Source organism: Sylvia atricapilla, chromosome 17, assembly GCF_009819655.1.
Source record: "Sylvia atricapilla isolate bSylAtr1 chromosome 17, bSylAtr1.pri, whole genome shotgun sequence".
NCBI lineage: Eukaryota > Metazoa > Chordata > Aves > Passeriformes > Sylviidae > Sylvia > Sylvia atricapilla.
This window is the reverse complement of record NC_089156.1, coordinates 3,578,241-3,606,006: the sequence shown is the minus strand read 5'-3', so window position 1 is coordinate 3,606,006 and position 27,766 is coordinate 3,578,241. Positions and strand designations below refer to the sequence as shown.

Below are 27,766 nucleotides of genomic sequence, written 5' to 3'. Positions count from 1 at the left end.
CACACACAGACCCTGCCTCACACATGCACACGCCTCCCATCTGCTAAGAAACACATGATGCCTGAACATTCATTTTGTCATACAGGGGTGTTTGTGGTCAGCTGTAAATCTGACCTTGAACAGTCCACCTCTCATGGGTAACTTATGCATTTTTCCTTCCAGAAGTAGATTAATAAGCACCAGCATCTTCATGCACCCGCCTGACTTCTGACCCTTCAGACAAAGCCCATCTTCCATCCATCACTCTCCTGCAGCAGCTGCCCCTACACAACAGTCACCGTTCCCTCAGGAGCCCATCCCACCCAACCCAAGTCTGCAAACACCAAAACATTACTCACACTGGGCTTGGCACGGAGCTCTCCAGCTCATCCAGCAGGCTCTCCACACTGGGACGCACATCCTCGATCCCACGAGCACCATTTCGCTTTGGCTTTTCCTTTGTTGGGGGTGCAGCCTTCCCTCCCCCTGAGCTGCTGTTCTCTGGGACAACATAGTGAGGGCCAGCCACGCTGGGCAGTGATGGGCTTCTGCCAGACTCATCTGAAGAAAAGGCAGCAGAAAAAATAGCATTCAGAGCTCCACTCCAGACACACACACACACGGTAATCACAGGCAAGTACAAAATATTGTCCAGAAATCTTGTGGAACATCCATCTTCAAGGATATTAAAAACTTAACAGTGCAAGGGCCTGATCAACCTAAACTAACTTCAAAACTCTAGTTAGAGGTAGTTTTGAAGTTGGCCTTGCTTTGAGCAGGGTGCTGCAGCTCAGATCTCAAGAGACCCCACCCTTAATAAATGAATCTTTGATTAAGGGCTGAAGGAGTCTTCCTCCCAAAGGATGTTGGAAAGAAAAAGCAAGTTCCTATTCTGAGAATCAAATTATCCACTCACACCAAATGTCTTACTATTCCTTACCTGCTGTGAAGCCACTGGCAGGAGTATGTTGAACAGCATTCAGTTCCAGAAGGAGTCTGTCCAGTTCTGAGAGGTTGCTGCCCAGGGAGGAGCTGGTCATTGTAGGAGATGGTTCTGCAGACTTCTGCTTGTTTGGGAAACTGAAGACAAAAGGGAAATGTAAAACTTCTGTATCACAAGATACAGCAGAGGCATGGAAGGAAACTCATTAGGTTCCCAAAGTTTACACATGTGCTGTGGTCTTTTCAGGCTGATGCTTTTAGCTCTGGGGGTAAAGAAGACATATGCTTTGTGACACGACTAAACACAGCCACTGCTATTCTTATAAATGACAAAAATAGCATTGATGGACAGGGCCTCTGATTTTAGGACTATGTGCTGCCCAGCCCTGTAGGAAAGAGTTAACTGCCTGCAGATCCAAAATGCACAGAACAGCAGCAGAACCATTAGCTCATGCACAGGAAAATGACTTGTTTCTGCTGACACCACACCAAGCAGCAACAGCCTCCTCCCTGAGCAAGGGAATGCAGGGCTAGACAGACTGGAGAGAGAGGCAAAGCACAAACTTCAGGTTAGTAGCAGAAACTAAGAAGCAGTAGGATATCTCATAGCCTCTTGCAACACTCAAGGTCTCCCCAGGTCCTACACCTTTAATTTGGGGAACTCTAATCAATTTATACGTAACTTGATATTATTTTCTACTGTGTTAAATACACATGCTAAAATTTGCTACTGTGTTAAATATACATGTTAAATACACATAAAGCACTGGCTGTAATTACTGCTAGTCTTATATGGGTGATATAATTTACCACACAGAATTGCAAACTGTTCCAAAGCAGAACTTTATAGCAATACAGTGATTTTTATAGCATTTACACTGTAGTAACAGCCTTTCCATTGTCAATGGCAGGAACATTTTTTTCTCCTGGTTTTACAAATGAAGAAATAACTTTTAATGCTCTAGAGGTTCTTATTTTATCAAAAAATACTTTCCAAATCCAAAATGGGACTTCTGCCCTGTGCACAGGACCACATTATGGTCAAAAAGTTAGTATCTAGCAGGTTAAGGACTCCGACACCTGTAACACAGTGACAATTATGAATCCTGTAAGGGAAGTTATCCCTCTCTTCAGGTTGAAAAACAAAATCCACAAGTGTAATCTGAGAACATACTTCACACTGAACCCAAACACCAGCTACAATTCACACCAGAACCAAGCCACACCAGACCCTTGTTCAAGAGGACTTATGGCTGTAATTCCCTTCATTTCATACTAATTGCACGCAGTCGTCTGAAAAAATTGCAATTACTGTCTAGGCCAATTACAATTGCACTGGGCCATCTCTGGCTAGACTGCCCAGAGAGGAGCTGAGCTCTACCCAGAATTAGTTCTGGTTGGAAGCAGCTTCCTGCTCAGCAGAAAGAGCTGGGACAGTTAGGTTATGACTCCAAAGAAACACCAGTCTTCAAGGTGTAAAAAGGTGCCTAGGATGAATTTCTGACAGCCTCTGCATCACTTATCCCTTTGCAGGCTACTCCTCCAACCTCTCACAATGAGAGTAGCCGCCTTTGAAAATGTAAATAGTTACCTATCAGTCACCTACTGAGACAGAAGTTTTAAGAAGTTTGAATTTACCTGAAAACTCAAGTCTCTCTGCACATCCCTCCAGGCCACAAGTACTGAGTTCCCAGGGAAAAACAACCCAAAGGCCATCCACCTCCTGTAGGACTTTTGTGCTGTTTAACAGGGGGGTGGATTTGTCACTTGTGTCTGGATCATATCCTTCACAACACAATCCAGATCCTGCTGTGTCTGATGGATTCTTAACCTCCTGCAGCTGAGCAAGCCCAAGGGCCAGGTCAAAGTTTAAAGTGAGTGTCAAAGTTACAGTGGCACGTTAAAAAGAGGCAATCAAAACTGACACAAAGCAATGTAACACACATGGGGAGCAGGGTTTGTTTCCACTTATAGAAGGCAGCTTGACCCTCAGCAGGCTCGATCTGTGAGTCAGACTTATCTCTTAGAAGAAACAGGATACCTGTAGACGTGTTCCTCTTCACTGGCACGGGGAGTAGGAGAGCTGAGGCCGTCTCTAGGAACGGAGGCACTGGAGCTTTTGGCACTAGAGCTGTATATAGGAGACTGGGACTGAGGCTGTGGAAATAAGATTTGTGTTGGAAACAGTGAATACAAAACAAATATGTACAGTACTGCATTACAAACCCATGCATTGACAGGGCAGAACAAAGCCCAGCAGAACAAAAAAATGATCTGCTCTTTAATCAAGACAGTCTCTATCAGGTGAGCTACACCAGGAATAACAGTTTTCCCTTTATTTCAGACCTGCCTATGAGTCACAGCTTTGTGCTGGAAACCCCCAGTCTGCCTTCCACAGGCTCAAGACAGATGACTAACACTAATCTCATCACACCACCATTTTGTCAGCACAATGACGATGGCTTTCAAATTCTTTTCTGCCATTTGTTCCAACCAGTTAGTTCTAATAAAAACTCACACCTCCCCCTACTCCCCTGTTCCATTCATAGCCAAAATCATCCTCACTTCTTCCTGTTCTGTCCTCCTTACTGTCCTGAGGGATCCTGCCCCCACAGAACAAGCACTCACCTGCTGGTGGCCGTATCTGGGTGTGTTGGGTTGCCACTGGTCTAAGGGGTCGATGACAGTGCCATTGAGGGCCTCGTTGGAAGGTGGTGGCGGCACCGGGGGTGGCACAGCAATCTCCTGGTACGTGTGGTTTCCAGTTGGGTAGGAGTAAGGAGTTTCCTCCGAGAGAAATACTGGTCTTTTGGAGATATGTGAGGTGGTGGATTCCAGGTCTGCCAGTAAGGCGTCTGCAGGAAAGCAAAAAAAACCCCAACAATATGGTAAAAGCCTGGACTACAGCATGGTCTCTTTCTTCTCATTCATTGTACCTGTATCAAAAGTTTTTTGGGAGGACTTTTCATCTAGGGTAATCTACCAAATGCCCTGAAAAAGACTACTGCTGCTCTGGGAATGAACAAGTTAATAAAAGTTCTACTACAAAGAAAACACCAAGATGTAACAAAGCAGCCAGAAAAGCTGTGTCAGTCTCAGATTTTTGCCTTACTGGAAAAACACACAACAGGAACCCGTAGTCCTACTACATAGTGCAGAAGTGCAACCTAGGCAAGCCTGTCCAGAGATCTACTCCAACAGGATATTGACACAGACTAATTACAGGCCCGACATCATCACAGAGTCATTTACTGTGGCCGCAGGCACTGCTTTCTGCAGGAAACAAGATCTCAGGAGGTGTTTTCTCCAGAGTCCAAGGTAGTGGAAGAAGCATGAAATGTTCACATCAGTCCATCAGTGCAGGAGGAGGATCTATTTCAGTTCTCCTAACAAAAATCCCTCTCAGTACATCATACAAACAGTTAACAAGTTTCCAGAAGCTGCCAGGTAAAAGCCATTTCTTCTGGAAACAATTCTTAACTAGATGGGTGGAGACTGCTCACACATTCCTCAAGAGATGGAAAATGTCCACCAGCTAGAAACACTGTCACTCGTGCCAGGCAGAGGACCCACATCACACAGCACTTTGCAAATATCTTACAGTCCTGTCAAACATCAGGCACAAAAAGGCATTGTCAGCTTTCTGGATTTCCCCCTGCAAATGTATCCTGTGCCCATTCCCAACCCTGCACTCCTGTGAGTGACTCAAAGGCAAATCCTGAGCTGCTGGGCCTTCCAGCCTGTGCGCCCACCCTGCAGAGCCCACTGCAGTCCCTGCGGGGCAGCTCCAGTGAGCGCCTGCAGGTCTTCAGACAGACTCAGCGGCCCCCTTCTCCCGCACACAGCAGGTACCTGACTCTCAGCTTTGGCACGGGGGCTCAGCCCGAGCAGTGTCCCCCCGCCGGGTCACAAGGAGCTGGAGCTGCCCGGTGGCACCAGAATAGCAACCAAACAACTGCTCACACTAATGGCTGCCCACAGCTCCCTGGGCAGCACCTGCCAGCCCTGAGCCACTTCCTGAGCACAGCACTCCACAGCAGCCAAGGCACTTAGCATGCCTTCAAGAAAATGTATTAGAAGAGGACAGTATTATTGCATTACAAGGTGAGGAAGGTGCCGCTTTTATATTCACTCTTTTCAAAAAACCAAAGCATCATAAAAGAAAAAATAAGCAGTCCTGCACTCAGAGAGCAGCATACAGCCATTAGCAAATTAAATACTGTGTTAAATTATTTCTATACACCTTTCATTTCGTTAAAAAGATGCTCCAAAGCATTAAAGTCACAGGATCTATCTTCCTAAAGGGACCAAAATATCCCAGAAGCAGATTCTCTGAAGGGAGACAAGTATTCCGCAGCTGGGGAAAAATGAACTTGTTCTTTTCAAGCAAAAGAACAGCTGGTGGATTCCAGAGTGAAAGGCACATACCTCCAGGGAACTGCCGATGGACCGCAATTCCTACAGTCAGGCAGGTCCTATGACTGGAGGTTTCACGCACACAACCTCCCGGAGAAGCGCCTGCCGAGGAGGAGTGGTTTTTGCTTCTCCCCTCCAATGACAAAGGCAAATCAAACTCCACCAGGAAGTGAAAATCCCGTGAGGGTGTTGGGCTCCTCCGGCCCTGCAGAGGGGACGCAAACCATTTTTCCACCCTCCACCTCCAGCCCTCGGTGCAGGACCGGCAGCTGTAACCATCTCGCCACAGAAACTCGCCTGCTCGGCTCCTCTCTGTGCTGATGACCCACGGGACGGACACTCACTGCCTTCTGCTGATGACATGGACTGGGCTCGGCTACACGCACCCATTTACCTTTACAAGTCTGCGGAAGAAGGGAGATCTGCAAATACCAGGAGCACTGAGCCCCATGGCTGTGAAGGAGTTAAGATTAATGATTAACTTCCCCATACCCTCCCCCTTCCTGACTTGAGCAAACAAGGCAGAGCCGAGGGACGGAAAGCGGAGGGAGGAGAGAAGGCCGGAGAGGAATCACTCGGTTACTCAAACTAAACTCCAACTTTACAACTGATATGGAAGGAGCTGCACGAAGGCACCACCCGAGCCAGCGGGACAGGAAAGGCGCTCACACACCGGTTTCCCGATGCGAAAGGACTTCTTGTGCTTTCTCGCTGCCAAACCCTGCAATCCCGTGTCCTCCCTTCCCTGCGCCCCGGCGCTCCAAGCTCACAGCCACGACACAGGGAAGGTCTTCCCCCTTCGCGTCCCTCCCCGTTGCTGTTCCCGGATCCAATCCCATTAGCAACCACAGCTCCCTGAAACTCTGCTGAAACGGGAAATTGCTCCCGTTTAAAGGGCCCAACGCCAGCAGCAGAACGTCCCCGGCGAGGGCAGGGTGCGAGTGGCAGTGGCACCGTCCCACCGCAGGGACATCACCCTGCCAGAGGGAAGCGACTCCCCGATCCATAGGCACGGGCTGCCCGCCGCTCCCTTGGAGTCAGCCCAAGGAGTTCTACAGTCCAGAGAGTGACCTGGGGCTATTATGCAAAATCCAACCAGAAATTAACCAAAGGGATTAACATTTTGATTTCCATTAAGTACTTCATCCCAAGAGGTCCCAAAGCCACCGTGCATTCATTTAGGATTTGTGCAACTACCAGAAGACAACGTGAGATAAGAGAGGAGGAGAAAGAAGGGGGATTTATTAATGGAAAAAGATGCATCGCTCTGTCTTTTGCAAAAGGGACCGGCAGCTGTAACCTGATGAAATGTGACAGGGATGCTGTGCCTTGTGCAATGCTGCACTTCCCATCACAGCACTGAGTTCACTACAGTGTCTGCTCCTTAAATGGAATATTAAATGCTTAAATAGAAATATTAAAGTCTCGATCGATTTCCTGGGTAATGAAGTGCTCCTGCCCAAGGTGACTCCTGAGGGACAGTGCTGCAGGACGTGTGAATCAGGCAGTCAGTCCCCACAATCCGTAGGAAGCAGCTGGGCCACCGCAAGGCAGTGACTGGGGCCGGTGCCCACCGGCACCATCCATCAGAGGGCACACCAACACCCTCACAGGGACAGAGCCACGAAACCCTCGGCAGAGCCTTCACCTCGCCCGTTCAGCCCCGCAAAAGCCGGGAACCTGTCCCTGTTTCGGGCATACACAAACTCTCGGCGGTGCCACGTGTGCTGCACCTCCCCACGGAGACACTCATCTGCACAGCAGCCACCGCCCAGCACTCCGGGAACAACCACACACGCTGGCCTCACCACAGCCCTACCGCTGCCCCAAATACTCTCCGGAACACCACAGACACGGCTCTAGGAGGCAGAACCTCCCCAGGATAAACACCGTAGGTTTAGAGAATAGATTTAACCATTTTGTAGCGGTAAAGTAACCCAGAGTTAAAATGGACTTTCAAACCGTCTCTTCTCCCCGGGATCACCTCTCTCTCCACTCTTACCACTACAACAAGACACCAACACAACCCACAGACAAAAACCTCAACTCACAGACATGTGCATGGAGCAGAATCACTCCAGGTTCCAAAGACTCGGTAGGGCTCAGCTATGCATAGACACTGCATATAGAAATCTGTATTTTCCACTGCATCAGCAAGGCGCTGCTCTAGGAGGGTGCAAAAGGGATACCTGCTAAAAACACCACCAACCTGGACACTCCTGCTCATCGTGGCTACTCTGGAGCAGTCACACGGCCAATAAAACCCTAACTCACTGTGCACTGCAGCACAGAGCGTCTCAGCATGTGCACAGCTGGTCCTCCACGGGCTCAGGTAACCTGGCCACCCACCTGGCAAAGCTGTGTGAAAACATGAAACAGAAGGACAGAGTCTTCTTGCCCTCCACTGGACAACCCAAAAATCATGTTTAGGGCTGAGGGCTACTCAAACCACATCCTCCTCAGTATGGGAGGAACATTGTTGTTTGCATTCAGCTGGGTTTTCTACACATATTTTCCTGTGGAGGAGAGACAGTTAAAGAATGATACCACATTTGACACTTTTACCACCATAAAGCACTCCAAGACACCTGGAGGTCGAGGAACATTAGTTTGCTCCTGTCTCCCTTTCCTCACTTTGGCCAAAGATCATTATTAACTATGAGGTCCTCAGGATTCTGGTCTACAAATCCCTCACACCACTCTGCACATTAGTCAGATATGTACAAGTGGCCCTTTAATACCGACTGCATTGCTTCAAGGTAATTCTCAGCAAAAGCTCTGCTGGTGATTTCAACAGCACAGGACAACTCTCACGCTGATGGCCAATGCATTGAGCCACTCAGAAAATATCACTGCTACCACTAAAGTAGCAAGATGGAAGAGCAAGACAAATGCTTAGGCTGAGCTCCATACAGCAGTTCAAGCTGCACTGAAAAGAGCAAGTTGTATGGTGCACATTCCTGTGCTATCTCCCCAGCCCACAGCTCCGTGGGCCGGGAACAGCTCAGGCATTCCAGGGGCTCCAAGGCAGGCTCCTTGGGCATCGCTGCGTGTCAGCACTCGCTGGCCTGCAGATCAGCATCCTACAGATCAGCATCCTGCAGCAGCGACGGCCCCTGTGCAGCCAGGGGCACATTCTTCAGCTTCCCACAGCCCATGTCTGTCTGACACAGAGCAGCAACTCCAGCCTAGGGATCACAGCACGGCTCTAGTCTGCAACAGCAATGGTAACACCGGGGCCCTTTTGTACTGATGCACACATCAACACGCCTTTCTAGGAATCTGAGCTGCACTCAGCCTCCTTAAATAGGTACAGTGAAGTTGCTAAAAAGAATAGATATTTACATATATTTAGATGTATCTTCCCATGCATATCAAAGCATACTTTGTTCACTTCCCCTTTCCTGTGCATCTCGAAAATGCTCTTGGATTAAGGTGACACAGTGAAGCAGAACACATCATGGACTAGTTCTGAAAAAACCTATATGACAAGGCATTAACAAATCCACATTTGCCAACTGACATTAAGCAGCTTTTCAATGCTAATTTTCCCTCGAGCAGTAAATAATTTTCCACTATTCATAAGCTTAGAATTTATCTTTTTCTTTTAAGCGAGGCGATTTAGAGAAATCTAAATTTGCTTTCCTCTGGAGAAAGGATTTCCATATGCAGTTCATCTCTTTCAACAACTGAGGATTATTAAGCCATGCTGACACAGCAAATCACAGCATTATCAATATAGTGAGTAGATCAAAAGGATGGTGGTCAATTTTCTTCCACATCTCATCTACTTCAGGGGAGGAAATGGAAGCATAACTGAAGCAAGATACTTCAAATGCCTCAGATATCAGCCTTTCATTTTCAACAGCTGAAAGCCACATCTGCACATGTATTAAACCACACATTGCTGTAGCTCTGCTTCTTGCATGGGACATCTGGAAAGTGAGCAGCACTGGAGACAGGATTCCTCATCCAGCCAGCACACAGAGCAAACGCATTCAAGCCACAGAGTCCCATTTCCCCCAGCATCTCCAGTGCCACATGTCCCTGACAGCCCAGACACAGCACACTGGGGAATCAGGAGATGTCTGAGCACAAACTACAGAATTTCCTCTGCTGCAGCTGCACAGAACAGCTATCTGCACCTAGCCTATTTTCCCCCTTCCTCTATTTACCCTTATAAGTAGATCTGCTGCAAGTTTTCCTGGTTTAGGCAGCAGAAGATTCCTAGAGGACTGGCAAATAGAAATAAAAATCAAGATACCGCTAAGGGCAGCTCTCAGTGAGGACACAGACTTTACATGCTAATCATGTCTCACTCGGCATCAGATGAATTGCAGACCTCTCCCTGGCAGAATCACCATTCTACAGCCCATTTTCCTTAATACCTGCAAGATGCTGAATTCGAATCCTTGATTTCTGCTATCCCCTAAGAGAATGAGGGGAAAGGAATTGCATCTCCAGAACTGAAATTTGAGCCTGCAGCCCAATCTGAGCCACCTCTTTGCAAAATCCCTGAATGCAAACTTTAAAAATCTCACTAGGTTCAAATAAGCCTTCTTCTCCCCCCCACCTCCAGGAGTAAATGCAGCTCCAGCTCACATACAGGGAGACAGCTCAAGGCAGTAATTCAATCCCTGGCACGACAGTTTTACGTTGTGAGTAACTGCAGAGGAATGGGGAGCCTGGGTATATTTATCCTATTAAACAGCCTTTCAAAAGAAGTATTTGCAGGGCTCTACAAGACCTGCATCAAGAAGACTTGCTGGAGCCTTGCAAGGAAGACCTCTCACTGCCCTGGAGTTTGACTGCAGAAGGTGTGGGGAGCCCCAGACACCAATGGCAGGAATTCCCATTCAGATTTTCCTCAGCAAAATGGAAAAGCTTTATCAGAAATAGGAAAATCATGAACAGGTAAAGGCAGGCATTGACTTCCAGGTAAAAGACATTTATTAACAGGTTCTTAAGGCATTATATTCTAATCAATGCTTTTAAATGCAAAAAGATCTGAGACTACAAAAGCAATAAAATACAACGACTACATTCAAAATGAGACCTTAAAAAGTGCAATTAGATTATCTTAAAATCCTCCAGTTCTCCAGTTCACATATATAGAAAGCATGTAAAATAGCTTGGCTTACTGTGTAAAACATTTTGAGGAGATGACATTTAAAAGTTTTCCAGAATTTAACCAATATGTCAGGAAGGTGGTTAGAACACAGGACACATAAAAGCTCTCAGCTTTCTTGTGAAGCAGGGGTAGATTGTTATTTAAGATACACAAAAAGTCAAAGCACAAAAGAGAAGTAATTTTCCAGACCTAACAACTGCTGGTGTATCAGCACAGAGCAGCCACTGGGATTTTACTTCACACTGCTCAGACCTGCCTAGAGAAAGTTCAGATTGTGTGGTCAGTAAAATCATTCACTTCTTTCTTTAATGTACTAATGTTTAAAGCTTTATGCTTTCTCACTGTCAAGGTATTGGTGCGAGTCAAGCCTTGTGCCACTGCTTAACATTGAAAGAATGTCCACACCAATATTAATATGTGGTATAGTAAATTACAGTAAAGACAACAGCCATTATAACTTCGAAGCTTATCTCTATTTTCATACCAAAATTGCCCCTTAAAATTAGCAAAACTTCAAAATTGTAGCACCAGTTTACAAACTTGTGTGGGTGCTCCCAAAAGGCTTCACAGCAAAGGCAACCTCCCAGCAGCAGTAATGCCTGGCTAGCCCTGGCCACGGAGACAAACTGAGCAAGAATTCATCCTGTGACAGCCAGAACTGTCAGAATCAGGTGGGGGCAGCCCCTGTGAATCCTTTCTGTGCCATAACTGGAGTACTGACAGCCAAACCAGTGAGCCTTGCCCAGTACAGCAGCCCATGCACCCAGCTCTGACCACTATCAGCAAATGCCTAAACAAAGACAAGACACTGCAGGGTGAGATGTGGTCTGCACCAGCAGCTACAGCAATGACTGTGGCTTCCTTTCCCAACCACTGAGACCCAAGCTGGAGAGTTTGCTCCAGAGCTTGTGGCCAACTAACTGGTCACAACTAACATGCACAACTACCACCCCAAGCCTGGGTTGTAAAAGAGTGTGCAAATACAGCCTTTGTGAACCAATTTCAGGAACTGTTTATCAGTAACTACTCACTGAACATTTGGGGATGAACTGCAAACCCCTGGAGTGCTCTGGCTGCAGTTCCAGCAGAGACACCATCACACACTGCCAGAGTAAGGGAAAGGCCCAGGGACTCCCCCTTCCCCAGCATGCAAACCCAGGCTGTTCCTGGAACTTGCCCTGCTCATCACCAGACACTTCCTAAACTAATTCAACTTGCTAATCCAATAAAAGTTTGCTAAGGTGTTGGTTTCAGTTTTTTCAGGTAAACTCATTAAGTTTCTTGAAAGCACAGCTCCAACCACTCTCTTTTAGAAAATGTATTTAGAAGGTAGCTTTTAGAAAATGTATTTAGAAGACCAATGCCAGAACTGAGAGCCCTTGTTTGAGTAAGTGAATAAAATTGCTGCTTAAAATGGAAATGCTCCACTTTCACCTTCAAAACTCAGGCCAGAACACAAATTGTAAATCCAGCCCATCCTGCCATTAGTTGAAAGAAATCACCTACCCTCCTGTCAGATTCCCACAATTCATCTGCAGCTCAGATGCGGACCAGAAAAAAAGACAGCCTGAAAAGATGCAACCAGCAGACAGCTCAAACTGAAATAAATGCTCCTTATTCTGGAGACAGCCTTCACCATTACCTGCCACTTCCACCTGAGCCTACACTGTCATTTTATTTTGGCTTTCCAGCCCCAGAATTGTGACATGGCTCAGTCTCTAGGACTGCACACACTGTGTACCCAGTGATGCTCTCATTTGTGCTGCTGACCTGAAGAGCAAGCTTTGGACAGAGCCTTCTGATGATAAAACTGAAGATAAGCTAACTCTGTATGCAACAAAAACCCAGCAGAAGCCATCAGGTGAGCTCAGACCTTCCACCAGATCCCTCTGATGGGCAGGAGGGCTATTTGTGTGTGCTGAAAAACTACTAATGTCACCACTAGATCCTTCCTGGATCTGCCCTCACCATTTCCTTGTCAATGAAGACATTGCTGTGACACCCAGACCTGCAGCAGTGTTTCTGTCTGCAGGGTGAGGGTGCCGGGCAGCACCAGGGGGGTCAGCAGGCTCCTGTGCAGCCCAGCAGCTGCAGGGCTCTCAAGGGCACAGGGACACTGTCGGAAAACCAGCTGACCAGTCTGCAGCTTGACACCAGCACTCCCTGGGAGCCACAGCCCCAGTCCCTGAGGGAGCACCTCAGACTCACCTCGTGTCATCTTGGGTGCAACAGGCTGGGAAATCCTTTGGCTGCTGGCTCCCTTCACATCACCAGGCTGGCAGGGAGGTAACCTAATCTTAACTAGTTCCACAGGACATGGGATCACCAGCTGACACACACCACAAGTGCTTTAGAGATTGAGTCAGCACAGTTTCCTGGATGAAACAATACAAATCCACAGCACTCCCTGGCCTACAGTCCAAGTTGTGTGAAGGAACCACAACTGATTTTCCCATAGGACCAGAATTTTTCCGCTTAGCTCTTTGAACACTAAACTAGACTCCAACTGGGTGAGAGAAATGAACCACCACGTACAAAAGAAAAATACATAGTTACTCTGCCTTTCTGCAACTTCCTGCTCAAAACTTTTATCCCCTTTCCACTGTCTCAGAACAGTTCATTAGATGGCTGAGTTAATGGAAGTCCCACAAGGTACATAAGAGCTTTTGTGATCAGAGATAAATATTCCTCAATATGTCACAAGTGTGCTGAGCATCCTCACACCAAAAGTGATTCATGTTTTAAAGTCTCTTCTCCTATCAGAAGGGAAAATGCTCCAGAGAAACAAAATACAGTTTGAATATGTTTTTTTGGTTTTCAGACAAAAAGCTGCTAAAAACCAAGCGTAGCCTTTTGAAATTAACCTCAGATTAGCCTTTTCAAATCAACCTCAGCTGTCCACTGCACTGCCTTGTCTATCATATTCAAAAGCTGGAAACATCAGGAAGAACAAACTCTTACTGGCACTGAAGACCTAAGAGCAGCATAGAGAAAAAAACACCTAAGACTGGCTGCCTAGAACTGAATTCATGTTCCAGCTTACTAAACAAAAATGTTTTTAGTTTCACAGCTACCAAAGGCTCCTGAGAATGCCAGATCCAGCTACACGAGCCTTGAATTCCTCCAGATATTGACTCATGGTTGTGTGAGGCTGAAACAGAAAATAATCCTTTCTGTGGTTCCTTTCTACCTAGATTCACCGGACTGTCAGAGTCCTGAATAACAGGAAGCCATTTCCAAAGATGGATAAGTGCAGTCAAAAAATTCTTCCACTGCTCCATGAGCAATCTTCAGGAGAATGAGGAAAAGCTTGTCAAGGGTTTGTACATCACAGCTGCAGCACATCCTGTGACAGAGCGCATGCAAAAGCCGAACTGACCTCAACGTTTGCACAATGCTGAAGAGCACAAAGCCGGGCTCTGCTTCACTGCACAGAGAAGTTGGAGATTGCACAAGAGAAGCATCACAAGGTGGTCCATAACCAGCCTTACCCAGCACTCCAGCTCCTGACCTCCAGGGATTCAGACCACTATGATTTAAGTATCACTGTCCTCACATGATTATCCCACCCATAAGTTACAGCACTTATCACATGGAAGCCCTTTTCATTTGTTTGGTCACAGCTGACACACCTCCACACCCTAAACCTAAATCTCCTCATATTCCGTTCTGTATTGATAGAACTGGCTGTGGCCTGCAGCAACTGCAGGCAGTAAAGTCTGCAGCCACTGCACCTGAATCCCAATGAGGCTCACAAATCAGAATCCTCATCCTAACATTCCCTCTTCCTTGACAGCACAAAAGAAATGTACCTTTCAGAAATGGAGAACTGAGATGCAGCTCTGAACAGCCCAATATAACATGGCAAGTCCATATTGTATCAGAATAGAAAGAAATTCTGACTCTCAGGCCTGTACTAAAAATATTTATGTTGGAATTTCTCAGCCTGAATCTGCAGTCTGCTATGAGCTCCACCAGCCAAGTCTTTTGTCAGAATCCTCTCCTTTTGGAAGCAAATTGACTGGTGTTCAACAGGCTAGTTAGCCCTGGAAAAAATCACAAGGAACAACTATCTGCACAAATTAAAGAGTCTCCATTTCTCTCCCAGTGTGTCAGCTGTGAAATTTGACACAGCTTTGGGCTCCAAGGAGGGTAAGTACGGTCTTCTCCTGGAGTGGCTCTTCTTATGCAAGATCTATTTCTGATCTCTGCCTGACAGCAAACACATTCTCAGGCATTTCCAGGAAGTCCCAGACAAAGGCAGCAGCACATGGCCAATCCTGACCCAAGTGTCTCTGGGAGGGAGGTGAGTTGGCTCAGACTCAAGCGAGGGACATTGCTCTGTACAAACAGGAATGAAATGGCATCCTGGCCAGTTTGGTGAGAGGAACAGACTGGAGCAAGTGTAAACATTTTACACAAACAACTAAACAGTTAACACCTCATTACTGACCTGGACTAGATTTTAGCCTGCATTCTAGATGGGAAAAAAAATGTAATAACCCCAAAAACACTAGTAACCAATACACTGCCTTTTTTAGTCCTTTATTTATCCTTATGCATGCAAAATATTAAGTTAACCCTTCTCGTGCATGTCATAAGAATTTTCATTTGCTGCTGGCTTCCCTCTGAAAGTTTCTAGGAGGAGTCCAATAGGATCTGCTCTCCTCTGACAAAACAAAACGAAAATAATATTCATGAACACCAAACAAGCAGCCACTGAACTGACTCGTCAGGGAAAATTTCCAGGGCCAAGGCCTCTGGACAAAACACCAACTCCCTTGTATTCCTACAGGAAGAGGGGCTCAGCCAAGCCATCTATCTGAGGAACCAGACCCTTCCTGCTACACCAGCGAGCAGCTGCTCCACAAGCACTAGGTCACAACACAGCACTGCCATTCTACAAACACCTGACAAATCTGGTACAAAGGAGATCTCCACTAGATAAAAGAGTCCAAAGATGGGAATAGCAGCAGCAGGAAACAAGACACTGGATTTTAAGCCACAGCTCAGGTAACAGAAGCTCAAGGCTTGAGTGCAGAGGTGTGCAGCACCCAGCTACAACAAGCAACCCTCTACATGCCCACTGCAAAGAGGGTAGACAAGGGCATTTTTTAAGCCCTGCACCGGTATTTGGTTGAGATTTGTACAACTGAAAGTTGTCATTAACAGCACTGAGGTTACAGCACATGCTGATCCAGGACTGGATCACTCTTCCAAGCAGCAGCTTAGTGTGAAATCCACAGTGGCAAATCACAGCATTGTGAACACACAGCAGTGCTCTCCAAATCGCTGGGCAGCAGCAACCCTGGTGTGTTTGTCCAGAGCCCTCAGGTGGAAATGAGAACGGTGTAGGTTTGACCTCTCACGGGGTCCCCTCACAACAGCTGTAGAGCACTTGGAGATCATTTGGTAAGTGCTGGTTCTATCTCATCTAGGGAAGAAAAGCGTGTTACATCAGGGTTTACAGTGCAACAGAGCACAGGAGTTCCACTGGACAGGGAGCACCCTGGAGTGAAGGATACAGTTTCATAAGATGCAGAAAGGCGAATTAACAGCTCACCACTGCCAAAAATGGAGAGGTTTTACTCCCTCTTCCAGACATGTGCTGCTGCCACTTACTTGCGCAGGCTCTGGCTCTCAGACCCCTCTGTGAACCACTCCAACAGAATACACACCCAGTGGAAAAAAGCTGACTGTCTCCTTTTGGGTCAGGGAAGAGATGAGCACAGCAGTCAGCAGGAAGGGCTGTGTCCAAACAGCACAGACAGAGAACGGATAAGTAAAAGTAAAGCCATCTCCCCCCTCAGCAGCTGTAAGCCCCTGTATTGGCTCAAGCAGCAGCAGGACCACCACCTCAGACAGCCCAGCAGCACACAGGTAACCACACAGTCAGCAACAACCCTGCTAGGGATCCCTCTGATCCTCTCCATCTGCTTATGTAAAAATGGGTTTGGACACAGTCGCAGACAAAATACTGTCAGAGCTTGCACATTCCAAGTTAATTATCTGCCTTTTTCAAAGTAACAGAAACAGGAAAGCATGTGGACCCTATTACCAATAAAGGGAAGAGTAGAATTTGCATGGTTATGCAATAATAGACGTGGAACTTGAGGGGAAAAAAAATAGCATCTTTTAAGCTGTGGAAATCCTATCCAAGCAGAATAAACAGATCTGAATATAGACCCATCTAGGCAAAGTGCCAGTTACAAAATTTGAGACACACATAAATATGATGAAATAAAGGACTGAAATACTAGTATAAATTCTGAATTCATTAAAAGAATTCTGAATTCATTAAAAGCATTAGAAGAACAAATTCTGCCAATGAGATGTGGAGTGCCCTGGTTACCAGCAAAAGAATTCCAGTAATAAAGAATGGGGACACTAAAGAGACTCTGTAATCATATCCATATTTAGTACAGTCTTACTGAGGCATTCCTATCCTGAAGGCTCTTAGATGGGCTATCAGAATGCAGACTTGACAGATTTTAGTCCTTGAAATGTATACTTTTCATTAGTTTCAGCAACTTCCCATTCAGTAAGTAACAAGCATAGTTCCCAAGAGCATAAATGCAAAGAACATTCAACAAATGCAAATCTACCCTTAAAAAACCAAGGTATTCTCAAGTTTTAAAAACGTGTGTCAATAAGGAGGTACAGAGTCCCAGCAAACCTCATCCAGATAAAAAAAATTAGTATATTGACATATAAGTAAAGACTTGCTAGCTTGACCTGCCGACCACTCTGAAGTGGGTTATTTCTCTTTTTTAAAAATGGGAACTTGTGTCAAATGTCATATGTGGTTTAACCGGCTTGTTAAAAATCTAATTACTAAGGAAGTACTTTCAAAATGGTGGATATTTCTTTTAAGTAGTTTTCATTTCTGCAAGGGTTCTCTGCAACAGGGTGGGAGCAGACTTGGAAGCAAAATCAAACTCTTTGTAAGCCAAAAAGTGTAAGTCATCGTCAACAACTGACTTTTCATAAAGCGCTGCCAAAAGCACAATGTAAACTCACAGAACAGGGCAGGGGGAAATGACAACAAAATATTTCACATATTTCAGTTGTGTGGATCTTGGTACTACTCATAACTATAATAGGTAGAAAGTTTTAAAATGAAGTTTTCATTCTGATGAGCACTGCACTGTAACTTAAAAATAACCCAAGTTATTGCAGATAGTGGGCAAGCAACAGCTTTGAAAGACAACAGAGTACAAGGGGCCAAGAAGCACTTGGTTAAAAATGCAGTTAAAGCAGCTTCTTTTCACTTTAAATGCAGCTTCTGGGAATGAAAGGAGGACAGTGTTTCAGAAATTAATGTGGGAGCTGGACCCCTGGGTCCACTTTGGGACATGTGGGTGGCAATTCAATGGAGACTGCTGATGGCTCTATAGCTGCAGAGCTCTGACTTGGTTTATTTTTTTTTTCAGTATTGGCAGAAAAATGTGGCTTAACAGTTTCACGATTGCATTACATTGGCCCACTGCAAGAAGAGAAATTGTTAAATCTAGAAAAATTGTTAAATCTAGAAAACTAACATTTTTAGAACTGGAGTGTATTTCAGCCAGTGATGAAGAAGAGCTGGAGAATGTTTAAGGTTTTCTTATCTCTTCCTACATGAGAAGGTAGATGACCCATCATTGTACCTGTCATCTGGCAACAAGACACAAGTACCAGTCACAAGTCTCTTGCTTGTTTCAGCAGCAGCAGGAGAAATAGTGAGGATATTTTACCAAGAGCAGCATTAACAAAGCAATTAAATGCATGACAGCTTCTTCATCTCAGTGCCCCGAACACAAGTTGTTGTTGTTATTTGATAAAGAAAAGATTTATTCTATCAACCGAAGGCTGATACTTGCAAGAGAACTCTTGACCACAGAAAAGAACAACTGAGAAAAGAAATTACAAAGACCAAAGAGAAAGTAGATTTTTGAGAGGTAGGGATGAGTAAGAGAGACCGATCTCCAGCACTGACCAAAAATGGAAATGGCAGCAATACTGAAATAGAAGCAGCATGAGAATAAACTTCCCTTTCAGAGGTACATGAAATAAATCCTCCTTCAAATTACTTTCTAAAAAAGGGTTTTTAGCATGATCTCTGACTGTCCCTCCACCAATCCTAGACAAAAGTCACCAATCCTCTGAGATAATTGGAGAGACTGTTCTGAACTAGTCTAGAGAAGTTAAGATTCCCAGTGCCTACATTTCTGCTTTGCTGAGAATTAAGTTGACTTCTTTGTCTTAGCTCATCATGTTCTTCCCCGCTAGGCCCTGAACTAGGGCACAGAGGAAAAGAGATGAATTTTCCTATTGACTATCTGGATGCAAGCACGTTTTATATGGACATGTACTTACATAATTTTCATCCTGTTACTGATGGGTAACAAAAAATTAACCTGCTCCACCTCAAGCCACACCGGCATTGACAGCCCTCAGAGAAACCCAGGGACCAGGCTCTGCCATTTACAGACCCAATGTACAAAGACAACATCCCACACATGCACAGCAGTGCAACTGCTCCTCACCAAGAACATTATTCCACTTCTATCTTCACGACAAATCCAAGCCTAGAGTGTTTAAAGCAGTTGGAAAATAGAGAAACCCCAACTTCTTTCCCCCCTCCAAGACAAGAAAACAACAAAAAAAAAGCTGTTTCTGCCAAGCAAGTACTGAATACACTGCATTCCATTTCATTAAAACAATTATTCAAAAGCCAGCCAAGAATTACATAAAGCTTCCTCCCTGCACCACCCCCAGCCCCTTCCTTCAACCCCTCCTCCCAACCCTGCAAGGGCAGGACCACACCAGAGAGACACTGCTCTGAATGCCTCATATCCCACTGGTTCTCCCATCCCACACACAGAATTTTCCAGACCCAAGCAATACACTCAGGGGGCTGCAGCAGATGCAGACAGCCCAGAAGGTCTCAGTTTCACGTCACCACAGCCATACCATGGTCATCTGTTTCAAGTAGGTTTCTCCCTGGCATTTGATGGCAAAGAGGCATCCAACAAATGAGGCCCTTAACCCACCCTTACATGAATGAAAAATGAATGATAACCTAACTGATTTTCTCTAACTCACACCAGGGCTTTTAAGCATGACCCCAGGACAGAAGGTGCTGGAGGCACTGGATTTAAGCAGTTAAGAAGTACAGGAGCAGCCTGCCAGAGCAGCTGTGAGGCACTGCCCAAGCAAACAGCTCAGGACAGCCAAGCAGCGAATCTCAGATTAAGCACAAGCAGGATAGATTGAAAACTACCAGCTTAGGGTTATAAGAACTTGACTGACAAATTAATCTCAAACTCCACACAGGCACTCCACAGCTCTCAGCCTGACTGACAGTGCTGAGCTCCTCATCTTTCACAGGAGAAATAAAAGGAAGCTTCTTCAGGCCAATGCAGCTCACCCACTCACAACACTGAGTTGGCCACTGATAAGAGATTTCATGACGTGGATGAAATGGCATTTCGTTCCCTCCCCCAGTGCTCCAGCTCTCTGCAGGGATCCTGTCTAACTGCTGGAGCTGCTCACAGCCAGACAGAATAGTTCCAGCTGTGTGTCACACTGCCTGACCAGGCCTACACAGCCCAAAAAAAGTCTCCCATATAAAACCATAATGAACAGGAGCTTCAAACCAGAAGTACTACTCCAGGCATCTTACTCTTGGGGATCAGCTCTGCCCAAAAGAGGTCGTTTGCTAGCAGCAAAAAAACAAAACGAAATAAAACAACCCAAACCTAATCCCAAGGCAGCTGCTGGTGCTGAGAAACAGCGAGCAATGGTGCAAGTAATGGTGAAACAAGATGAGCAGCAGAGACCAGCCAAGCCACCATCTCATTCCAGCTCACGGGGCACCAGTACCCTCAAGTGACATGGTGTTAGCCTTAGGCTTTTTTGTCTGACCCAGCTGAAACTAGCGGCTTCAACCCAAAAGAAATCTTTTCTCAGAGAAGCCTAGAATATGTTTAGAACCACGAAAGAGGATAAAACAATGGAATACTAAGCCCCTAATCCATGGCAAATAATTTACAGCCCTCTTGCCCATGACCTTTTCTACCTCTGGCTTCTTTTACCACCTCCTGCTCTTTTTAAAACTGAGCCTAACCATAGTCCCTGAACCACCACAAACTTCCCCATAGCACAAAGTGAAATTCTCTGTTCACCTTCCTCTTCAGCAATGGAAATAAAGGAAGATCCTGTGAGGCAGATATCTAGACAGACACAGGATTAATTCTGTCTGCCAGCTCAGTTCTGTGACAAAAACATGAGACTGGTTTATTCCCGGAGCCCCCATACAGTCTGATTTATAGCTGAGCCATTTAAAGCACAATTCCCCATGCAGAGTGTCATTCAGAAGGTTTATTCCCTGGAGCGCCATTTACTTTTTTTTGATGTTCTTCAAATTATTTGCAAAATGTTAGAGGTTTAAACACGTGCAATAAACAGTAAAAAAACCACAAGAAATCAAGCTACACTCGACTGCACACTGCCAGCCAGACACTCAGAACCTCACCCAGCAGAGCCATGTACGCAGATGTGCACGTGGTAATTCAGGAACACTGTGAGAAGTGGCATGACAAGCTGCATTGGACGACTTCGGACTATCTCATCATCATTTAAATAACTTGAACTAAACTTGTTCACAGTGTAGAGACAGTCCAGCTCAGGGAAAAAGGAGCCAAGCACTAACAATGCAGGCTGCCTCCCCCGTGGCCTGCCGTAAGTTCTCTTGGCTCCTCAGTTTACAGTTGTCTCAAACTGCTTAGATAAATTTCCCATGTAAATTCAGAATAGTTACTGTCCGCTAAAAGAAAAAGCTGCATTTGTGTGAGCAGAAAAAGACTTTACCAGACTCCTAAACAGCACAAACACATAAATAACCTCAGAGACTCAGCTCCTGTAACCAAAACCCCAACACCAAACTCGTTCCACAGCACTCCAGTTGCCATTTCAACTTGTTTGCTTCACTGCATTCATTAAAATCACACATGCATAGAAGAGAAAGCATGGATTTTAACACTCATCAGGCAAGGACTGTCCCCAGCTAGCTGGTTGCTGCTGGGGCCATTTGCAAATGGAATGAGCATGAATGAGAAAACCAGCTAAAACTGATATGAGAAAGTCATCACCCACCTACTATTTTTATGGTATATCTTTAGCACACAGCATTCTTTGAATGACTTCACAACGCTCTGTGGTAAAGGGAAGGACTAGGGTAGAACTACTGCGGGAAACTTGGAAAGGAAAGGAAATCTTTTCTCCCTACTCACAAGCCTGTCATAACGAGGGGTGAAGAAAGGATGAGCAATCAGAAAGGCAGAGAGGGAACATTCAACAGGGCTGAGAAAGGAAGAAAAACTTGTGAATCTAATCCAAACTTGCCACTGTAAACTTTTCCAGCAATGGTGAGCAGAAAAGCTTGAAAGAAGCTTTTCAACTGGAAGCTATTTCAGAAACACAAAGATGTCAACCAACATAACCACACTTAACAGGTAAGGAGTAATTACCCCTGTTTTACAGACAGACAAACAACATGCCTTAAGTTAGGGCACATTTTTGAGGCTGTGGATAAATGGTTACCTTATGCTATATTAAACATCACCCACAGCTGAAAGAGGTGGCCTCACTTCCCAGTCCACCATCCCTGTAAAAAAATGACTTTGAGAAGAATCAGCTTGCTGACCCAGTTAACTGTCCAACGGCTATTGTGGACACAGCAAGGGAGATGGCCACAGGAAACACCTCAGCAGACAGCACTTAAATCAAGTGAAACCAATTTGAGATAAATTTGAGATCACAGCTTACTCTGTAATCCATCCAACTTCAACCAAAGTGGAAAGTAATGGTGCTACTTCTTGTTTCTACCCTGCACTACTGGATATAGTAATCCTGCCACAAATGAGCCAGTTCCCTCTCTACTTACCATTTCAAAATGCAATATCCTAACAGTCATGATAACCTGGGTTTGTTACTAAACCTCAGTTAGTTAAGACAGGCCTGAAGAGAGCAAGGAACTCACTCCCTAAACCTCATCATCTTATCACATCGTGAGAAAGCTTCCCACAGACAGTGTCTCACTTTCAGGCAGCTGGAACAGCAGAGCATCGTCATTAACAGCTTCCGCATCAGACAAAAAGGGACACACAGGATCAGTACACAAAGAGGAAAGTGTCGGCTGAGACCAGAGCAGGAAACTGGGACCAGAGATCCTATTCACTCACACTGATCTTCCACTAGCACACACAACCGCATTCAGAATCTGCTCTGGCTGTCTCCAAAGCTGCATCAGATTCTGGATATCACAACTAACACATTAGTTCAATTCAAACAGATTTGTTTTGTGGCCATGGACAGGCTTTTTCCCCCTCTAGTTACAGTTTTAATGTAAGGGATTTATCTGTCTGTCTGAGCAGCAGATCAGAAGACCAACTCTGATCTAAACAGAAGTGCATTATTAGTCCTTGTTTGGCTGCCAGACCTCAAAATTTTAGCTGCCATCCCTACAGTTTCACAAATTGTTTCATATAATAGATAGACTTCAAAGGGCAAGAAGTGAGGAAAAAGGGGTCCAGAGAAACTGAAGTATCAGGATTCCCTAGAAAAGAAAGAAAAAGGAGAGAGAGAGAGTTGAAGATGTATGGGAAGTTTCCCACTTGCTTCTCTAGCGGCAGAGATGGTGTCAGAGGATCAGTTTTAACCAGGAGGGCAGCTGAACACTTGGGACAAGTTGACCTCTCCCAGCGAGGGACAAAGGAGCTAAAGACAGCACAGAGTCCAGCCTTTCCGTGGAAATAGAGCAACAAGAAAAGAAGCCTCTCTCTGCATCGCACACTGCTTGAAGCAGAGGACTCCCTGTCTGAGTTGCTCAGGACAATGAAGTCCCTGTTTTACGAGGGGTCACAACAGCTAAGGAGCTGAAACAAGTCAGAACCCCATTGTGCAGAGCATTAGTTCTGTTTACAGCCTTCTCACCCAGCGGCAGGAAGGACTCGGAAATCTGAGCCAGTAGAAAGCCAAGGCCCCAAATTACTTTACCAGTGCTCCCCCAATACCATTTCCTGGGCGTAGCTGACCATGAGCAATTTCACAGAAAACTTTTAGTCAAGTTGAGCCCAAAACCCACAGCACATGACTCCCGAACTAAAGGAACTGAGTCAGACAGAAGCAAGTATCCCCCTCTGGAGAGGGACAGACAGCACCACCCTGCAGAGCACAGCAATCTTCCAAATGTTAGGACAGATGACAGATGGAAACACATGTACCTCCCTCCACGCTCCCATGAAAAATCAATGGCAAGATTGCTCCCTTTAAAGTCAATCTTGAGAGGATTAAGCGCTGAAGAGAGGGTGGATTAGAGTTCCTAAAACAGAGGAAAACAGCTAATAGAGCAAAATCTCTTGTGCCCCTGAACGATGCACCCAGAATTTTGAAGTCAAATTGCTAGACAAACCTTACACAAAGGAAAAATCCTTCTAGAAGTGAGCAAGCATACAATCCAGTTGACATGGACAGCCAAAACACTGCCATAAATATGTCCCCATTAAATAGATATAATTTCTTTGTAAAGCACCTTTTACAAGCTCCAGTGAATGCTGCTTTGTTTTTGATTGCAAAATACAGTTTAAAAATATCCAAAGCCTTTGAAAACAAAACTTTAAAAAAAAATACCAGTAGAGAAGTGACAATTTCATCAAATGAAAGCTTCTAAAAGCCACACCATTTCTGTCTGGAGTTACCAAAAGGTTTCCCAGTAGTATTTGCAAACAACCCCTTTCAGAAACAGGCTGTAAAAAAACTTCTAGAGTCAAAACCAAATAGTATCTGACTAAAGGAAATGTACAGTGTTTACCTACTCTCCTCACCATAAATACATGGCACATTACACAAATTAAGTTTCTTCCTCTGCAACAAGCAGATCCTACTGGATCTGTTCCCTCATACTACTTAGACAAGGTGGCAGCACAGAACCAGTAACTCAACATCTCGTTCAGTGTCTCAAACTGTCTGAAGCAAGTGTGTGTGGATGGCCACTCGTGTGCTGGAAGCCCAGGCTGTGCTTTGGCAATCCCCTGAAAGAGGCAAGAGCCCCAAGTCAGGATTGTCACTCTTTAGGACAAAGCTGTACTCTTTGTGCCAATTTACAGCACCGCAGAACGGCAAACTCATTCAGCAAACTTCCTGCCAAACTCCAAGCACATCCGCAAAACGGCGCTTCCTTAGAGAGCTTGGAGGGAGACAACCCGGACAAGGCTGGCCAGCTGCTCTCCTCCCCCTTCCCACCACAGCCTGCTCCAGTTCACATCCAGCCCCAGCACTGTGTGTCCTGTGCCACAGAGGCTCCCCCAGAGCCACAGGGTGCACAGCTCCAGCCTGCAGAAAGTTTCTTGTGCAAGCTCCTTCAACACTGTGGGAGGGGGTAAAAAGGGAATGAAGATTTTTTTTCAACTCCAAATGAATCCCCAAAGCAAGACAAATCCATTCTCTCCAGTCCAAGCACAAAGCTGAGATACTTCTGGACCTCCATTTTACAGTGGACACGTACACACTGATCAAATCCTCCAGCTCTAGAAAAAGGGAGGAGGTTTTTGATAAAGGCAGAGAGTTAAGAACAAACACATCAATGGTCTCTGCGAGGGGTTCTCTCACGCCCAGGAAAGCCCCTCACTCACTGCTCATCTCTGCACCACACAGGTTCAGAAGTGAGGAGTGTGCCAGCTGATTTTACTTGACATCAACTCTGAACCTGCAAGAACCAACTCAATACCAAACTCCTTTTGGGCCAAAACTGTCCCTGCATGCAGAGCAGCTTTGTCCACATGGCACTGTGCCTGAACCAACAAGTCCTGCCTAACCAGCTTGACTCTGGACAGAGCCAGTGCAGACGTCTGTATCCATGGCACAGTTAATCCACAACTCAGATAATCCACCCATAGATAATGAGGAAAGAAAAACAAACAACTCTCACTTGAGTTTGAAAGTTTGACTTATTTCAGAGGAGCTGTATCAGCACAGCACTGCTCCATTATGTGTGCATCCCAAGGTGAATGGCTTTAGAGCAGTAAGTGAGGCATTTTGGAGCTAACAATGATTTGTAGAGGGAAAACAGCTGGTGTGCTTTTCCATGGTGAATTCTGTGTGCCACAGAAAAGCTTAAGAGAGAGAAAGGGCCACACTTTTTTTGTTCAGCTGCTTACTGTTAATTAGATCTTGTCCAGTCTGAAAGGCTGCTCAAAAATTGAGACAGACACAGTGTAATTAAGACTTGATGAAATCAAGCTGCTCCGACTAAAAGTTCTACTTTCCGAGTCAGATCACAGCTTTAATTTTTGGTTGTTCCAATACACTTCAGAGGTCAGAAGAACAAACTAGGCACAATTTCAGACTTTTTCCACCATTTCTTTGCTGTTCACCTCTAATTGTCCTACAGAGGAAAGAAAAAATGTTCAGGGACTGCAGCAGCCTATCCCATCAACTGGGAAGTCACACTACTACCGTTCAGGAATGGAGCTGTTGCAGTGGGCATAGTACAGCTCCCATGGTTTACTAAAGAGCACGTTGGGGAGACACTGAACTGGCCCTACACAGACCTGTGTGCTCCCCTTGACTCAGCAAGTCAATACACAGACTGGGTGAATCCTGTTCTGACTAGCAATACATTCCTGAACATGCTATGAACTTGCACCAAATCTCCAAGAGATAACCAGAATGAGGGATATGAGAAAAGGTAAACAGAGCTGTCTCTTCTTAAAGGAACAATAACCATGAGAAGAAGCTGCAGTAGATTATTTCTGTTTCCACCAAGAGCTGCTTCACTCAAGCAGAGGGGTGAGGTTTCACTCCCCAAGGATGAACCCTTCGCAGGCACACCTTTCACCAGAAAGCCACGCAGCAGATGGACTCCTTGCCCTGGAAGTTTTATCATTAGCCCAATTCAAAGTCTGTTTCCTGAAGGTGTGACCAGCTTTATGCCCGCACCGTAATGTGAGCTTCCAGGTCCAGGAATAAACCTGCAATTTTCTTGGACTATATGTCAACAGAACGTCTGGTTTCTATTAAAGGTAGGATGGAAGTAACGGATCACAGCCCCTCCCCAGTGTCTGATTTAATCAGTTTCATAAGCGGAACTCAGTCGCCCTAATGCCTCCCAGAGCACAAGGGATTTTGGCAGATCCACACCCTTTCCGGCTTGGTACCAAAGAACTCAAATTCTCTAGATGTTTCCCTTGAGACCAGTTGCCTGACATTTCTCCATTACACGGTTTTGGGAAACCGTATACTGCAGCACACCTGGGAGAAGCAGAGGGAGGAAAAGGATAAGCTCCGAGCCCGGCTGGGCTGCCCACTCCATAGCCGCGCAAAGTTCAGATCTCGCCAAAGAACACGCTGGAGAGGCTGCGGAGGGGCAGGGGAGGAGGTGTTTGCTGAAACCCGAGTACGCTGCACGCTGCCCCGGACACAGGAGCGCAGGGCGCCCTTCCCGGCCGGGATAGGGACCGCCCGCCCCGGGACAGCCCAGCTGAGGGGCCCCGGGTGCGGGCGGCGGCGCGGGGAGCCGGGCCGGGGGCCGCGGTGCGCGGGGAGCGACACGTCCCCGGAGCGCCGGCAGGCGCGGCCCGAGGGGCGCAGCGTGGCCGGGCGGGCCGCGGCCGCAGCCGCCCGGGGCGCGGCGTGGCGGCCCCCGCGGCGAGGAACCCCCGCGCGGCTCGGAACTCACCCAAGTCGTCCATGGTGCCGTCGTGGCCGGTGCCGGTGCCGGAGCCGCCGTGCCCGGTGCCGCGCCCGCAGCCGCTCCCGCCGCCGCCCCAGCGCCCGCAACTTTCCCGGCCCGCCCCCGCGCGCGCCCGCCCCGCGCGCCCCCGCCGCGCGCCCCGCACCGCCCCCTGCCGGCCGCCGCGGGGAGCGCAGCGGGGTCGGTGCCCGGTGCCCGGTGCCGCGGGCGGGGAAAGTGCCCCGGGCCATGCCCGGCCAGGCGGCGGCGCCCAGAGCCCCGCAGCGAAGCCTGTCCTGCCGCACACGAGCCGTCCCGCTCGCCGGCGGCCCCACGCGCGTCAGACACCGAGCAGGACGGCGACACGAACACTGCGCTGTTCACTGGAGGGGCAGGACCCTTTCCTCCCAGGGAATGTCCCCCCAGGGCACTGAGGCAGCCGCACTGGCCTTGTTGCGTGCTGCGGTAGGGCTGTGCCCCAAAACCTTCAAGCAAACGTTTCCGAGCCTCAGCTGGTTTACTCCATCCCAGGGAAGCTGGGTAGTAGAAACCTTTCCTGAACAATTTTCCACCAGCTGTGGCCA

The 27,766-nt window shown here is 46.6% G+C and overlaps 1 protein-coding gene across 3 annotated transcripts in view; it reads right to left on the bottom strand.

Moving 5' to 3' along the window:
- PXN (paxillin) overlaps positions 1–27,279 on the bottom strand; it is a 61,905-nt gene extending 34,626 nt beyond the window's left edge. For all 3 annotated transcript variants that reach the window (XR_010744921.1, XM_066331321.1, XM_066331320.1), the window contains exons 1-5: positions 27,189–27,279; positions 3,550–3,776; positions 2,963–3,078; positions 920–1,059; positions 339–540 (exon numbers count right to left, since the gene is read on the bottom strand). Coding sequence is in view for 2 of the 3 variants with exons in the window: in XM_066331321.1 (XP_066187418.1) it covers positions 339–540; positions 920–1,059; positions 2,963–3,078; positions 3,550–3,776; positions 27,189–27,201 (698 nt within the window). In the remaining variant the exon portion in view is untranslated. The remainder of the gene's footprint in view (positions 1–338; positions 541–919; positions 1,060–2,962; positions 3,079–3,549; positions 3,777–27,188) is intronic.
- Positions 27,280–27,766: the final 487 nt, after the last annotated feature.